This window comes from Microplitis demolitor, chromosome 1 (genome assembly GCF_026212275.2).
Source record: "Microplitis demolitor isolate Queensland-Clemson2020A chromosome 1, iyMicDemo2.1a, whole genome shotgun sequence".
Classification (NCBI taxonomy): domain Eukaryota; kingdom Metazoa; phylum Arthropoda; class Insecta; order Hymenoptera; family Braconidae; genus Microplitis; species Microplitis demolitor.
Window position 1 is genome coordinate 15,222,746 of NC_068545.1, and position 17,585 is coordinate 15,240,330.

The 17,585-nt window shown below is 32.6% G+C and overlaps 1 protein-coding gene across 6 annotated transcripts in view; it reads left to right on the forward strand.

The window, feature by feature from the left end:
• The window catches only part of LOC103577772 (bromodomain and WD repeat-containing protein 3), a 90,972-nt gene that overhangs the window by 35,479 nt on the left and 37,908 nt on the right, over positions 1-17,585 (forward strand). For all 6 annotated transcript variants that reach the window (XM_053739555.1, XM_053739689.1, XM_053739652.1 and 3 more), the window contains exons 7-9: positions 2,664-2,762; positions 2,855-3,192; positions 4,039-4,193. In XM_053739555.1, coding sequence (XP_053595530.1) covers positions 2,664-2,762; positions 2,855-3,192; positions 4,039-4,193 — 592 coding nt within the window. The remainder of the gene's footprint in view (positions 1-2,663; positions 2,763-2,854; positions 3,193-4,038; positions 4,194-17,585) is intronic.

Sequence of the window (17,585 nt, forward strand, 5' to 3'; positions counted from 1 at the left end):
GGGAATTTGAGATTGACAAAAATATGGGTTAATTTTTATGAAATAAGTCCAATTAATACCTGGATGATGTCAAGGAATACTTATCTCTTTACGATGCAGTTAAATTATAACAGATAATTAATTTATTTAATGAAATTAGAATTGTTAGCTTGAGAATTATAGCCAAAATGCTCACAGTGTGTGCGCTCGGTAATAAGACTCGTAGTCAACTGGTGCAGAAAAACGCGGTGACACCGGTGCGTTGGTTCGACCAAACGGAAAAATCAGACAACCGTGCGACAGAGAGATGCTGAAGGCATAAGTGCGACGATGAGACATAGCGAAACCGAAGCTATAATGAGCGCGCGCGTTTGCGGTGCGACTCGACGTGGTGGTGAATTTAAATTACGTACCGCCAGGTGGTGACTCTTTTAAATGTTTTGGAATTTTACGTTAATAAGATGACAATTAACATCAGACTTCCATTATCGACGGAACAAAAAATATATTATTAAAAAAAAAAATGACAATTGCTATTTTATTTTTTAAATTATACGAATAATACGATGGAAGTTATAAAAATTACGATGTTACATCGGCAGATATACGACTCAGCCATAAGTGATTCTACCAAAAATAAAGCTCTACCCAATCGAAGTCAGCCGAATCATACCTACCTAGAAAATTTCCGCTCCCATAAAAAAATCTACTAATGAAAATATCAACCATGATATAATCACTACCAGAAAAAAAACACTACCAAGTTGCATTTATGAATAAACTCTACCCGTTTGAAATCCCAACCATTAACTTTAGAATGTATATTTTACAGACAATAAATTTATTTTTAATTAATTAGGAATCATTTAGGGAGATTTAGGAGTATAATTTTATTATTCAGCATTGATTAATTAGTGGATAATTATTTAATATTGTTTGAGCGTTTAGTGCGCATTTCAGAAAATATAATTAACACGACTTTTTCGTTAGCTAATAGTAAACTATTTGGGAAGAAAGTTATGAAACGTTTTAGTTTAAAAATCCCGAATGCTAATTGCTCATTAATTAATTAGTTCTGAATAATAGAGCCATATCCCTAAATCTTCCCAAATAATTCCCAATCAATTAAAAATAAATTTATTGTCTGTAAAATATACATTCTAAAGTTAAAGGTAGAGATTTCCAACGGTCGAGTTTTATCCATAAATGCCTTGGTGGTGTTTTTTTCTGGTTGTAATTATATTATGGTAGATATTTTCATTGGTAGAGATTTTGAGATGGTAGTTTTTTTTATTGGAGCGGGAATTTTCTAGGTAGGTATGATTCGGCTGACTTCAATTGGGTAGAGTTTTATTTTTAGTAGGGTCGCTTATGGCTGAGTCGTATACCTGCTTGTTACATCGTAATTTTTAAATAATAACTGCGTCCTCCGTAAGAGGCGCTCTCGTGACTTCTGTTTATTCAAATCGTTTATATGGACCTTAAAAGCTATCTAAAGTGTAGGCTCTTCGGTGGCCAAGTGGTCCAAGGCGTCGGACACTTCGCACTCGAAAGTACTTGGGTTCGAATCCAACGTCTGAACGATTATTATTTTATTCTTTTATTTTAAATTTCTCTTCCAACTTTACGATATTCACATCGTAATTTACATTAAAAAGCTTAAGACTTCGTATTATTTGTCTGAGGTATTACTTCTTAAATGAAATTTCCGACGCTACATCGTAAAAATTATGATTTTGAAAGTCTAGTCCACCACTACAATATTCAATAGGACAAATTACGATATTATTATTGAAAATTTAATTAGAATTCTTTTTCCGTGTAGTAGGACATTGCAACCTGCGTAATTTTCACCCTCGCCTTCGGCTCGGGTTACAATATTACGCGGGTTTCATTGTTCTACTTTCCTCCCCGGGTGCTTAATATACTATTTTATCGATCATTTCTCTGATTGAAATCGATTAGAATTTATCAATCAGATTCAATCGGAGTTTTTAATCAGAGTGATTTTTGTTTTATCCGATTCCTCAGTAATAATCGCACAGTAATTACATTACCAGCAGTAATTGTTTGACATTAATCGTCACAAGTCACTTTAAGGTCCGCATTAATATTAACAATTGAAGTTTTTTAAATGCTGATTATTTAATTAAATTTACATTAAATCATACTTTTAATTTTTCCACAAGTTTTAGAATAGTAAACAATTGATTTAAAAAAAAAATCAAGCCAATATCTTATAGTGTATCTTTAAAATATATTTTTATAGTTAGACCTACAATCCGCAGAAATACTTAAACTTACCCTTTCTGCTGTTATCGATAAGAACCAAAAAAAAAAACTATTGGATCCTAAAATTTACAAGCTGCACGATTTATCATCAATATTAGGGATATCATTTCAATGTCCTTGTTATACCTTTCTTGGAAAAATTTCGAAGCAAATGAACAATCACTGTTAATAGTTCTCACTTTTTTTATTTTATTTTTTTTTTTTCCCTTATTGTCTCCTCTTAAATGTATCATTTTAGATTAACTTTTACTAATTATGTGATTCATCAGTTTAATTCTGTCGTGGTCATTTTATTTGTTGCTGTATATTTTATAATTTCATATATTCTGGTATTTTTTTTTAATATGCATTTAATAATTAAATCTGTAATTAATCTATTAATTTATATTCAGATATTTTAAAAGAATGTCATAGCGTTGTGACATACTCCGGCAGATCAGGAAGAAAGCCTTATTTTGAACAAACTGGGAATTTAGTATCCGACAATGTTGGTTAGTTTTTATTGTATTTATTGATTACAAACTGAATACGAATGTGTAGTAGTAAATATTACAACTTTTTTTTTTTTTTTTTTATTAAACAGTTCGGGTTCTTCAAGGCCGAGAAAATACTGGATCATTGAATCGACGAGAGGCAATTCCACCTAAATTTTATTCTAAACTACAACTGTACCGCCATACTCTAGGTCATCTTTCAGCTGTTTACTGTGTTCTATATGATCGAACAGGTAAATACATCATAACTGGGGCCGATGATTTACTTGTCAAAGTATGGAGTGCAATCGATGGTCGCTTGTTTGCTACATTCCGAGGAGCTTCATCAGAAATAATGGACATAGCTGTGAATTTTGACAACACTCTTTTAGCGGCCGGAAGCTTAGATAGAATTTTACGAATTTGGTGTTTCCAAACAATGTCACCAGTTAGTATAAATTTTTTAAAATAGTTTATTTTTAGCAAATGATTGAAGTATGCTAATATATTCACAGAAAAACTACTACACTGAGAGAAAAAAAATTAATATAAAGTAATTATTTTTCTTGTTTCCATAAATACTCAAAATAAGTAATTTTTTTCTAAAATTAAATTGATGGTTCTTATTTTAGGAAAACTATTGATTCACTTTGTTAATCAATTTCTTGAAGCATCATTTACTTGAGGCTAAAAATATTTCTCCTATTTAGTTGATACCTTCTCAAATTTATTACAATTAAAAACTTTTAGAAAAAAATTATTTAGTTAAATAAAAAAAAAAGAAATTGAAGGAAGATATAATTACAAATTAGAAAAAAATTTGTTTTTTTAACAAAATGAAATTTCTTGTTGATAGTAATAAAAGTAAAAAATATATTAATTTTTTCGAAAGTTACTTCTATAAACTATTAAATATTTAAATTTTATTATTTAGTTGGATAAATTAATATTCAAGATGCCAAACATCGATGAATAACTTAAAAGTTTATTAAAAACATGATTTCCAATAAGCCGCCATGGCTGAGCGTCATAAAGTCGCGCGTGATCAGTCTGGGTTTGAATCTGGAACATAAATTCGGTAAAAGTCATATTTGTTACCCTTGCCTATGGATAGGTGGGGAAATAGGTATCCGGGTTGCGATTTTTGTTTTCACTCCTTAGGTTTGCAGTATACTATTTTAAAGTATGCAAAATATAGGTTCTGCTAATAAAGTAACAGATATTTGGATAAAAATATTTTTCTAATAATTAGGATAATATCTAAATTTATAAAAATAATGTTTTTTTTTTTCAGATTGCAGTTTTATGTGGACATTCGGGCATGATAACTTCTGTTAATTTTTGTCCTATTATATGCAATGGTATCAATTACTTGGTATCAACAAGTACAGACGGATCAGTTGCATTTTGGTCTTACACTCAAAAATTCAATGAAAGAGCAGTATTTCAGTGAGTTAATTTTATTTTATTATTTTATAATTTCATACGGTTACTGTCTCAATGGGCTACTATCGTAAAGTAATTGTGGCAATAAGTTATTCCGTAATAATATGTACCCTGATAAAATTATAGCATAAGAGTATATTAAATAAAAATACCCATTAACATTAATACTAACAATAAATAATCATGGACATGAAGTATATTAATTTTTGATTAAATTTTGAAAAAATCGGTGTATCAGTATATATAATGTAAAAAATAACCGGGGTATGTCGAAGCGATGTAGGTGTTAAAATTTGCGGTGTTAAATTTCAACACCGAAAGCGGCGTGAAGATAACGTCTCCGCCAGTATAAATATTCTTTACTGGTATTAAATAAAATTTCCCGGTGTTAAAACACTTTACTGTAGGAATATTTTTACTTACTCGATCACTACAGTTAAACAGTGTGTGTGCATGTGTGTTTGAATGTTTGCGCTAGTGTGTTTGAGTGTGTGTGTGTGAAGATATTTTTTGCCTTTTTTGAGCTTTCCAAAGTTAATACTCTGAGCGGACGCTGTTTACCCCGCTTTTACAGCGGTATTTTAACACCGCCGAATTACGCCTCCTACACCGGTATTATTTTATTTCTTCTTAATAATATAATTTATTATTTTTTTTTTTCATTTTAACACCGCGCGGAGTTAAAATGAGTCCATTTTTAACACCGCCCTTTTTACAGTGTATGTACTCGCAGAAGAGGTGAAACTTTTTTAGCTTATATTTATTATAAGCCGTAAAGAAGTTTCATTTTAAAAAATCTAATGCATAGCTAACGCATTTATTATTATTACTTGTTTGTTTAAATCCCCAAGGAGTGATCTCCAGTAGTCTGATTGCTGAGGTCCGTTCCTTAGTGCTATCCATTACTGTTGCTATGCTCTATCAACAATATGGTTAGCAAGCACAGTAGGCCAAATTCTATTGACTAAGTAAACGAAGGGATCCATGGATAACAGCTTTCTGCATCCGCGATGCCAGAAAGTCAACTTGCGACGAACAAGTTGGTATTTCAGTTAACGCAGAAACAAAAGATTCTTTCATCCCTTCAAGGATGCCAACAATGGGTGCGACTCAAGCTTGACGCAGTAGTCTAGCTTAAATTTGCCAATTTTAAACAGGAGATCCTGTGTATCGGTTGTTTGTACTCTTTTTAAACCGAGATATTATACTGAACAGTGATTAAAGCCATGCTTAAAGAACACGCTGTGCATGGCCTTGTCCATGTGCATACTGAGCAGTTTTCGGGTCGAGGTTGTGAAATATTGGGGGTACTCTGGGAGCTTCAGCTTAAACATTCGCTCTCTCCTACATATACTATTCACCCGTATGCGATCATAGATGAATTTTGGGAACCGACCAAGCGATTCATGACATTGCGTGTAATAAGATTCGTAACCAATACTATGATCACATATATCGACGTTCTAATTAGCAAATTGTCTAACTTAATATATTTTAGTAGGTGATTCTGTGCACTTTTAAGATAGTAATAGTCAGAAAAAATATTATTTGAGTAACCTAGACAAAAATATTATACATATACTGGATATGAATCAATATAATCATATGTCAAAAATGTAGCTTCTTTTTCAACATGTTTTATGCTACGGCTACTGGTCACCTCTTTATGTATGGCCATACTTGCGCCATATATGTGCATTCATGTTTATGTAAGGCAACCATGTATGAGTTTATCGGACTTTCCATAAAAATGTCTGAGTATATCCACTTTTGCGATATGATTATACATGTTCATACTTGTGCCGTATATAAGTATACATGATTACAGATGCGCACATATAGCCTGTGACGTTACATTGCCGAACAGGTAGAATTAGAGGTGGAGTAAGTGTGAGTTTAAGTGTGTTGAGAGTATGAGAGTAAGAGTACGAGTACAGTATGTTGTATGTTTGGAGTCTGTGTGATGGAGCGTGGATTCAACGAGGAATGTCTAGCTTTGTCGTGGATAGTGGCCAAGATAACGTGCCTCTCGACCAGTGACGTCAACTAGGCCCAGGCTTAGCCTTCAGGGTTGACGTGGTTATCACGGAGGAGGAACTGAGATGTCACCGCCCCTTCGTGTTGGTACCCGGAGTTAGCTGGGGTACGTTTACGTTTATTTGGGGATGGCAGGCCTCGTTTGCGATGCTCGAGGAAACCAAAAGTTCGTTAACTTTGGATACCATGGGGAGCGACACTACGAGAAAGTCTGTGAGTCCACGGCTTGTATGTGATGAGAGAAGAATGGATGGAGAAGCGAGAGTGACTGAAAAGAAGTAGAGCGTGCGAGTGGAATGGGAGATTAGAGTGAATCAGATGTGTGAATACCGGCGAGTGAGAGAGTTGAAATTCAGAGTTAGTCGAGTGCGAGTAAACCCAGTAGTCGAGTTTGGGGTTTTAGAACGAGTGGTTGTGAGTCGAAGAGCCGCCGAGGTATGCCTCGACCGCTACCCTTGGTTGATGGCGTCATGAAGCCTGTGGCTTTGGGGAGAGTGCTCTGGGAGCCGATTGCCGCGAGGCTTGTCGTTCTGAGTTACCGCATTATTTATTTATTTTTAAGATTTATTTGGGGAAGTGTATCGAGTGTTGAGATTCGTCGTCATCAAGAGGTTCCCGATGTTATATTCTGGTATTTATTTGTCTGACGGACTAAGAGGACTAGACCGTGGGTCTTTTGGGCCCTCAGTGTCGCTCCCGCGTCATATTTACGATGTTTTGTTTAGTTTTCTTTCCTTTATTTAATTTTATTTTAATGTAATTAATCGGCTTCTTCCACAAAATAAGAACCGCGACCCTTTCTCCACAACCTAGCATACTGAGCGCACCAGGACATGCCGCTACCATCTCTCATGTCTCTCATCTCCAACGGATTTAGATTTTAAGTTTTAATTAACGTGTATGTTTAGACCGGTTGCTGCTACCGGGGAAATAAAAGTCGTCTGGCGCCCGTCAGGATCTGAAGGAGATGAGAGGGATGATCGGTGGGTGAAGTGGAACGTATCCCGATTTTGTTAATTTGAGTATTTTCTTGAGTAAAAGTTATGTGTAAATTTGGTTGAGTCTGATTGAGTACAATGAAATATTACGGTACAAGCCATACATGGCTATGTCAAAAATTCATATGTTCTTTTGTATTTCTTATATTTTATTAATTTGATTATAAAGCAATCAAATTTATACATATTTTAGCTTAATTATATTTTTCGATGAAAAAGTTGTAAAGTAGTACTGTATTTCATAAGATTATTTGAGAAGAGTTGTCTTATTAGGTACTTAATGAAAATATTACTTGTTTTGTTCTAAAACATTGTCTAAATATACCTCTAGACATCGGGACAATAAAGTCTACATATTGTCTATACAAATCAGGTGATTCCGAGTTGAGCGCGAGACCCGGAAATTGCCTGAGCCATGTCCGACTTGAGCGCAGGGTCGTAATCTCATCGTCCGACTTGAGCGCAATCGGTAAATTTATATCTGATTAATTTAGCTTCACAAAGTCACAAACCGTCATATGACAGATATCAAGTATCCGAACAAAAACAGTTTCACTGTAAAAAACGCGCCAAGTCCACGTTCATAGAACTCAAATTTATTTGAAACAAAATTTGATTCTTTTCAAAAAGATGTGAAATAAAAAGTGATACTTTAGAAGAAATTTTGTTGCAAATTTAACAATTGAAAAAAAAAAAAAATTTTAATCGTACTTGGCGTGCGTCATTGAGTACCCCAAATTTTTTCGGATGAATCACAAGCCATTTCTCAATACCGTTTTTATTTAATCAGTTGTATGCTATTAATTTTGGTTATCGGTATGAAAAGGTTTCATGAACAAGACATTATTCTTTAAAACCAGCTTTGATGGCCTTGATGACTAGTCCGAATTATTCGTCGCGCTGCACACTGACTGCTAGGTAATACTGTTTACAGAGGTCGTTCTATTTGGATGTACTTTAGTTCGACCTATCCGCGGGAAGATTTGAATAAAACAAAAATGTAAAATTGGATTTGAAACGAAATTAAAGTTTCTTCGAACTTATTCTTAGATTTGTTTGACTTACTCCATACACAATTCAGTTTTGCGAAACTTTTATGAAATAATAATTCATTAATTATATTTATGCATTTAAAAGGTCCACCTATTTATAAATTTGCTTACATTACAATTACATTTATCAATCCTGAAAAAATTTGGGGTACTCAATGACGCACGCCAACTACGATTAAAAAATTTTTTTTTTCAATTGTTAAATTTGCAACAAAATTTCTTCAATTTTTGAATTATAACCGTTACTTGGTTACTTCTTTATATCGTGTCTTTTTGTAAAGTATCACTTTTTATTTCACATCTTTTCGTAAAGAATCAAATTTTGTTTCAAATGTATTTGAGTTCTATGAACGTGGACTTGGCGCGTTTTTTACAGTGAAACTGTTTTTGTTCGGATTTCATATCTTTTTGTAAAGTATATATTCTTTGAGTAAAACATGATTTAAAGATCGAAACGAATTAAAACATTAAGGTTAAAAATCATTTTATTTAAAATTAAACAAAATTATTTAATTATTTGTTTATTTAAAATCATATAAGAGGTATATAAAAAAAAAACTTAGAATCGCACCTAAGGAACATATCGCAATTCGAGAACTGAGCCATGCATAGTTTGTGTTTGAGGCAACACAACACAACTGGCAAAACCAAGCGAGGATTTGTCCGTTTTGCAGTTAAAAGAAAAATATTTTAAAAAACTAAAAACACGGTTTAAGAATTTTTTCATTTAAAATTAATCGAAATTATTTACTTTTTTATTTATTCAAAAGTTATACATCATAAAGACGTTTTTTAACTATTATTGCACGACTCATGATGTGAAGCATCTGAAATTGCTTTACGATCGAAAAATTTTTTTGACTCATTTCGGAATAAAATTTGGTAATCAGCAAAGCCTTGGAACTACAGTCGATTAGGTTACCAACTTTAAATAAGACGAAATTTTCATAACAAGATATTGAAATAGTTATTAATTAATGGAAAATATAAGTGAAAATCTTATTTATCATGCTTTTCAGCGTACGTCTCTGCATTCAACGTATATAAATATGCATGCACAGGAAATCTTCACATACACAACCAAAAATTTGCAGACATAAAATTTTCACAAATAAATACAATATATATGCACTCACGTTGAATGCAGAGACGTACGCTGAAAAGCATGATAAATTAGATTTTCACTTATATTTTCCATTAATTAATAACTAATTTACTAACTATTCAGATTGATGATGTATATTAAGATTTTTCACAATATCAATATAGATTATTTTATATAAATTTCATAATGACAAGTACAATTAAAAGTTCATATTTTGTTTGATTGGATATTCACTTTTTTTTTGTAATAAATCTTAAATTTAAATGTTCCCGGGCATCTGGAAGGAAATCCCACTGCGTCACAAGTATTAATGCGCATGCGCGACATAGCTACACTGGTAATGAGATGTTAATTAATTAAAATTGATAATAAAAGGCGATAAGACGTTTATTATGATCGAACAAACGAAGATTATGAAAGAACAAACGAAAATGAATATTAATTAATTGATAACAGGAAGAAATGAAATGACGATAAGTTAAAGGGGGCTAAGTTGAGGTTGAAGATTCAATTATTTAATTATAAATAAACAATAAACGAACAAACAACAACAATCGACGGACACTAACGAACAAACGACGAACAAACGATTGGAGCATTGAAAAATTAAAAAGTGTGAAAATCAAAATTGATGGGGACCAGCTTCAGCAAGCCAACTTTTTGGATTTACAACTTTTGCCACCAACTTTCTCAGAAAATGTCTATCAACTATTGGAGGTACCAACTGTTGGCGGTCAACTTGAAGACCAGTTGCGGCTGCAAGTTTCTCGTCAGTTTCTCGCCAACTTGGCTATCAGGGTTTATTGTTATTATCATATTGTTGACAGTAAATAACACAGTGCATAATACTTATATTTAATATAAGTATTATGTCAAGAATATCGTCATTTGAGACTTCCGCTTAATTTTATGAAAGTGCCACCTACAGGCGACAATCGAGATTGAATCTATACAGCACTCGTTTAGAATTGCCGAGACCTTAAAACTCATGAAATTTAACACAGGTTGTTACCATTATTAACGATAGATCTATAAATTTAGTAAACCTATATACAGTTTATGTAATAGATAATCTAATGTACCACAGTTTATTTTTATCTATTGGAAAAGGTACCCTGATAGCCAAGTTGGCGAGAAATTGACGAGAAACTTGCAGCCGCAACTGGACACCAAGTTGACCGCCAACAGTTGGTACCTCCAATAGTTGAGAGACATTTTCTGAGAAAGTTGATGGCAAAAGTTGTAAATCCAAAGAGTTGATGGTCACTTTCTGAGAAAGTTGGTGGCAAAAGTTGCTTGCAAAAGTTGGCAATCATAAGTTGACGGTAAGTTTCCTTTCAATTTCCTCAGAAACTTGCATTCCAGTTGCAGCTCCATACTGGCGCCAACTTTCTCAGAAAGTTGGCGGTAACTTGTAGCCAAAAGTTGCAAAAGCTGAAGTTATCGATAACTTGTCGTCAAATTGGTCGGAAACTAATGAATGACCAACTTTTTCACGATCAACTCGTGTTATCAGGGTAATGAGTACTATATAGGCTATATAGAAACGTTGTAAAAGTATAATGAGTATAACACAAAACAAATAGACTATGGGTGCGTTCCACTAAGCACTCACAACGATCACGCTACGTATATTTAGATAGGAAATTGATTGTGACCGCTTAGTGGAACGCACTCTATAACTATTGTATTTATTACTTTTGCAACTTTTTTGTATTGTACTCCTTACTTTTGCAACTATGAAGGTATAGTTAAAGTCAGCCTTTCATAAATCCTCTATATTTATACAACGACATATATATCTATATATATACGTGCTTACAGCACATGAGTATCCATTGCAAATGCGCCTTTTTTTACTATAGTTCCTATGTATAGAAGGTTATGTTGCCCATGAGAAAAAAGTTAAAATCTAAAAATCTGGGTCGCTATAGTTTGTGACAGTGAATTTTATTAATTTAAAATAGAATTCATTTTTATTAATGACAATGATTAATTAATATCGGTAATATAAGATATAGAGTATTATTATAGACTATTGTTGAAGGAAAAAAAGGTGTGTAGAATTAATAAAATTTTGCAACCTAAAAAAACCGTTCTGCTCACAGTTAACATACTCAGTCGTCTGGCGCTCCGTTTACTTGAACGGAACTTGGCGCCAGACTCTACCGAGTCTGTGGATACCGTGAAGCAACATTTTATATTGCATCGAAATATTCCCATTTTGAAAACATTTTATAAATTAAAAACATTATATTTTATGTTTAATTATTAATATCTGAATCAATTATTTATTAGATAATTGTGATCTTCATGAAAAGTTATTTCTATTAACAATAAATTTATTTAAATATTAAAGCTCTGGACCAGACTGAATGTTAAATGAATTGAAATCCGCGTTACTCTGAAAGCACCCGCTCAAAAAAAAAAAAAAAGGAAAAGCTAATTTTAAATTCGATTAAAGTTTATAGTTATGTAGTATCCATATGTTTAAATTTCAAATTGAATACAAAATTTGTAATCTAAAATACAAATGAATTTGTTAATTTTTAACACAACTATCTCAATTGAAAATTTATGATGGAAATATTATTAATTTATTTCATGTTGTTTAATATATTTCCCTTCATACTTTTCCCAGGCTTAGGACTGGCAGTCAGAAGTAATTTCTACTGGCGTGTTTAAAAATATTAAGAACCCAATGTTCTTGCTAGATATTAATATTAAATATATCGAAAAATAAAGTATTTTTAGTGGCCAAGCCGGCCAGTTGTCATTATTTCTTAAAACTAACATGCAATAAACTGACAAATTTAAAATAATGAATGTGAAATTAAATTGCTTAAAGAACATGCCACAAAAAAGATGCTATTACATAAGAAACTTTATGAACTACAACTAATAAATACCAATGATGTAAATTTTTGTTTTGATTAATTGAGAAATTTTTTATTCTAACTCTGAGATGGAATAATTAATTAATTAATGTAACGGGACGGTTAAGTCCACCTCCGTTTGACGGGAGGCCGATACCACGCCCAATAGGGCATACTCGCGCTGCGTAATCGCTTATCTTCTACCGTAATATTATAAAAGCGAAATGTGAGCATAAGCTCACATTAGCTTACCCATTAGGCATGCAGTGCATGTGGGTGCCTCACCAACAACCACCACGAGACCGTCCTCACTCGGACCCAAACACTCCTCCCATCTCAGGAAATAGAGAGACTCTGGTCGAAGTGGGGCTTGGATTGGGTCCCCCATGGTACCAATTCCATGTATTGGTCGACATGCTGCAGAATTCGTGCTGAGCCACAGCCTGCACTCAGTGACCCCAAAAAGGGTTTCTTTCACAATATACACACTCGGGTTTGTGACAGCAGTCAAATAGATTTGCCCTCAAATCACCGAGTGATTATCACTATATGCTAGTGATATTGTTATGTATGGGCTATTTATTACCCTCAGAATTTCAAGACATTCCAAAGGAGGATCCTCACCCACGCAGAGGTACCTATTAGCTTCCTGCAACCACGGAGTTGCCGCATGTTACGGGTGCAAGACATGCGGGCACCGCTAACGGTTGGAGTACTGGTCCCAGAACTCACGAAGAGAGTGGTACTTGCTAGTTTGGCGCCCCCTATAGGGCGCCAAAACAATTTCCGGGTCTGAGATGGAATAGCATCGACTTCTTGTAACGAGCACCTTTTTCGTTTTTGATCCCGTTTCACGTCTTTATTTTTCCTCACAATATTAATGGAGCCGCCGGTAGAATATAATTCCTCCACCCATCGACTCCTATTCTGGTTTGGAAATTTTCGGATCGTGACTTGTTTATTCCCTTTTCTATCTAAAAATCTACAATTATATTTTTGATGGGCATGCTGTAAAGGATGATGTTTTACTTCTGTCGATTCCAATTCTGTTGACATCATCAGCTGGTCGTATTTTCTGTAGATATCAGGAAAATCCCGTTCAATTGGTTTCCCAGGAGTTGATGGTGGTTTTGATCTATTAATATCTTCATTATTGGTAATCACTGAAACAAATGAATACACTAAGTCAATCATAGTAACTGAAATCCTTTTAATGAAATATCTAAACAATTTCAACAAATATTTGAGGTTATTAGTTAACACTGCGATGTGCACGCTAACAAGTTTCACGAAGAAATAATAAAAATGGCCGCATGGCTAGACTATAGACTGTTTCTCACGTAGTATATCAATGCGCCTTCATGTAGGTGAACGATGAATTAAAAATATAAAAAGAACGTTAACGCTGATAAAATAAATTAAATTTTTCTTTATTAGCTTTGTGTTTTACCATAATTTTACCAATTTTAATAAATGCTCAATTTTTTGAAAAATAGATAATTCAAATTTTTCTTACTCGTAATTTTCGAAAAGATAGATAGATCAAATATTCATTGGACTGTTATAAGACTCGAAAAGATACGCGAGCGCAGGCGCACCGTAGTAGCGATGGATAGAGCCGAGCTGTGAGATCCGCTTGAACTCGAGCAGTCAGTGTAAGTCGAACGAAAAAGTCGCGTGAAAAAAAGATAAAAAATAAATAGTTATTTGGAATATAATGACTAGGGTGCTTGATTTAAAACAAACATTTTTTTTTTTTTTAGTGGACACAAAAAAATTTAGTTATTTATGTTGAGAGAAAAATTCCCTGAAAATTCCAGCTCTTAATTAGGTAGATTTTTTTAAAAATCTAACTATTGTATTTGTCCTCATGGTCGATCATTCAAGAAATTTTGTCACAACCAATTATAATTAGTTGAGTAGAGTTCGAAAATACCATTCGTTAAAAAATTTATGTATGTACACTTATGCCATAAATTAAAGGAACAAAAAAAATTTTTTAATTTTTTAGTGATTTTTGTAAGGCTGTAACTTTGTGAAAAATAATCATATCGAAAAATAAAAAAAAAAAAAACATTTTGTAGCTTGAAATCTCTAGTTTCGACTCATTTTCATCAATTTTTTTTAGACCTCCAGCCTTTGCGCGAACATGAGAAATGCCGCGAGAAAAAATTTTCTAAATTTTTTCTTCTCTTTGAGAGAGCCCACGGGCTCCAAAAAAATGTTTCCAGCTAAACTAATGCATAGGTCAGTTAGAAAATTTAATCAGCTTGAATTTGATTTTTTTTTTGAGTTTCGTACGATAACTTGTCGCTGAGATATCAGCCTTCAAACGAAAAATGATCTTTTTGGGTTTGATCATCGATATTTCAAGTACCAATGATCGCACGATAAATTAAAGGGCGGCGTTAGAAACTTGAATAAATTCCCTACAAGACCCTCACGACATTATAATAAAAAAAAAAAACATTTTTTTTTATTTTAACATCCATTAGAAGTAAGTACAAAAAAACGACTTTTTTTGGTTTTTTAGTAAATCGACCGCTACTCTGCAAATATCGATAAAAAAAATAATGTTGCCGGGACTTTTTTTAGCTTAATGTATCCCTAATAACCCTGCAAATTTTTAAATTGATCCATTGAACCGTTTTTTTGGGGTGGATCGATCAAAGTTTTGCAAAACAATTAAAGGAACAAGTTTTGTTCCTTTAATTGTGTAATCATAATCAAAATGAAAAAATAATTTTTTTCCGACTTTTCGTAAATTTTTGCGTTGGTTACTCAGCAAATGCAAGGAAATTACAAAAAAAAAATTCCCAATAAATTTCGAACACAAAAAAACAAGTTGCAATTTTTTTTTCTTTTGATTATTTTTGAGATTATATATATATATAAATGTATGCATGTATATATACATTAGGGTACTTCGTTTGAGATGACTATTTTTTTTTTCCAAGTCCCGTGTCGAAATAACATTGTACAAATTGAAAAAAAAATTCTCACTAAAGATGAACTCTTAATTTTGATTTTAAATACTCCCTAAATGAATTTGAAATTTTCCCATTTAATTAACACGTAAATTTTAATTTTTTTATTTCAATTATCTATAGCTTCGCGGCATTTCATGATATTTGATCGGCCATAGGCAGAAATCACAGAAGAATATTTCCTCTTTGAAAGTGCTTGTAGCTAATTTATGTTTTGTAACCGGCCTCAACAGTAAAAAATCTTAAACCCAATTTTATCTCGAATTTCATGGTTTTTTTTATTTTATTTGCAAACCACTAACTTTACGACAAAATTCTATCTGACTTTTGTGTAGGGAATTTCATTTCCTATAAAACATATAACGGTGGGCCCTGACTACTTCGTGTCCAGTAGCCACGAACCACAGTTAAATAATTTTCCCGAATAAATTAATTAATTAGTAAAAAATTATTAAATATAAATATAAATTATAATTATTTTGTTGCTGGTTCTTAACGGGAAATAGTTCTCAGGTTGCAGGTCGACTTGTTCTTACCGGACACGCGGCTGAAATAACTTATTCTAGAGAACGCTGGTGATAAAAGAAATTTATTTTAGAGACTCAATTACCGTATACGTATATTATAAATTTATTTAACCGTCCCCAAATATGTACAAAGATTTTCCCCTTTTTATAAATAAATAAATTACATTTAAAATAAGTATGCGTCCAGCGACCATGAATAAATTCACTGGAAACGCACAGAGATCATTGGGGAAACAAATTAAATATTAAATTATATCGCGTTGAAGAGAGAGAATATTGTCATACATGAAATATATATATATGATTGAATATAAATTGGCAAAATCTTATCTGGTTTAATTAATACGCCGTACTGGTGGAATAAGCCTTCTGTTCATCCTCGTACCCTGGGCTCGATGCTGGATTGCCTCCCGTAGGTTTGTCCAGGTTCCTTGGGCCGCTACTCGAAGAACACTCCTCACAGAACGCACTTAATTATTTAACTAATGGTTTTCAAACCAAATTTCAAAAGAACCAGAATATTCACAAAGTAATTTATCACAAAAGAAAGTATTTCAATTCAATTTAACGTATATAATAAGTAGGCAAGATACAGTTAATTAGCTCAGCGCGTGGATATTCGATCAATCGCTTGAACTTAAGTCTCCATCGCTTGAGCTCGAATCTTCTTTTATCTAGTCGTCTTAGGCCCCAACCTCAGTTAACCCCTACCTGATTATGCGCACATGATCGATTCACGGTCACCTACTGCGCGAAATCATCCCTTGTGGTTTAGCGCCTAACTCAGCCAAACTTAGCAATCAGGCTGTAATGAGAGAGAGAGAGAGAGAGAGAGAGAGAGAGAGAGAGAGAGAGACCAAACAGAGACAGCGAGAGAGCCGCACTCTCACGTCGTAAACCAACGCTGCCCGGTTACAAACAAATTATGTAAGACAATACCGTAAAACTAGTAGTTTTCGAGATAAATCCAATTAAACATCTCAAAATTTGAAAAATCGCTTTTTTAGTAGCGTTTATCGAAATCATCGCTGAAAACATATGTAATATATAAGAAGAAAATATGAAAATACATATGACACATCCAAATATAAGTATAAAAAGTATGAAACAATTATTTTTTACTGAGAGAGAAAGTAATTAAATAAGCTTCCGATAGTCAAACAAGGGCATTTGAGTTAAGTTAAGATTAGACGAACGAAGTGTAATAGGAGAGAACTTCGTATAACATTCCGGGAAAAAATTTTTTTATGAAATTTCATGAAGTTTTATAAAATTTGATAAAATTTTTAAATAATTTCGAGAAATTATACTAATGAAATTTGGTGAAATTCTGTAAAATTTTATAAAGCTTCATAAAATTTTATGCGATTATATATAATTTTATAAAATTCTATATAATTTGATAAAAATTTATAAGGTTTTTATAATTGTTATGGAGATCCCAAGAAGTTATTGGTATGAAATTTTATATATTATTGTGAAATTTTAAAGAGTTTTACAAAATTTTATAAAAAGTTATAAAATTTAAAAAAAAATTATGAAATATTATCAGAAACTGGGAGATAATTCTATGAAATTTCATAAAATTTTGCAACATTTCATATAATTTTGTAAAATTTCATAAAATTTCGTGAAAGGCCAAAGCTTGGTTTGTGTAAAATTTCATAAAGTTTCGCATCATTTCATAAATTTTTGTAAAACTTCATAATGGTTTATCAAATTTCATTAAAATTTACGAAATTTTACATAATTGTTATGAAGATTCCAAGGACTTAATGGTATGAAATTTTATATACTTTTATAAAATTTTATG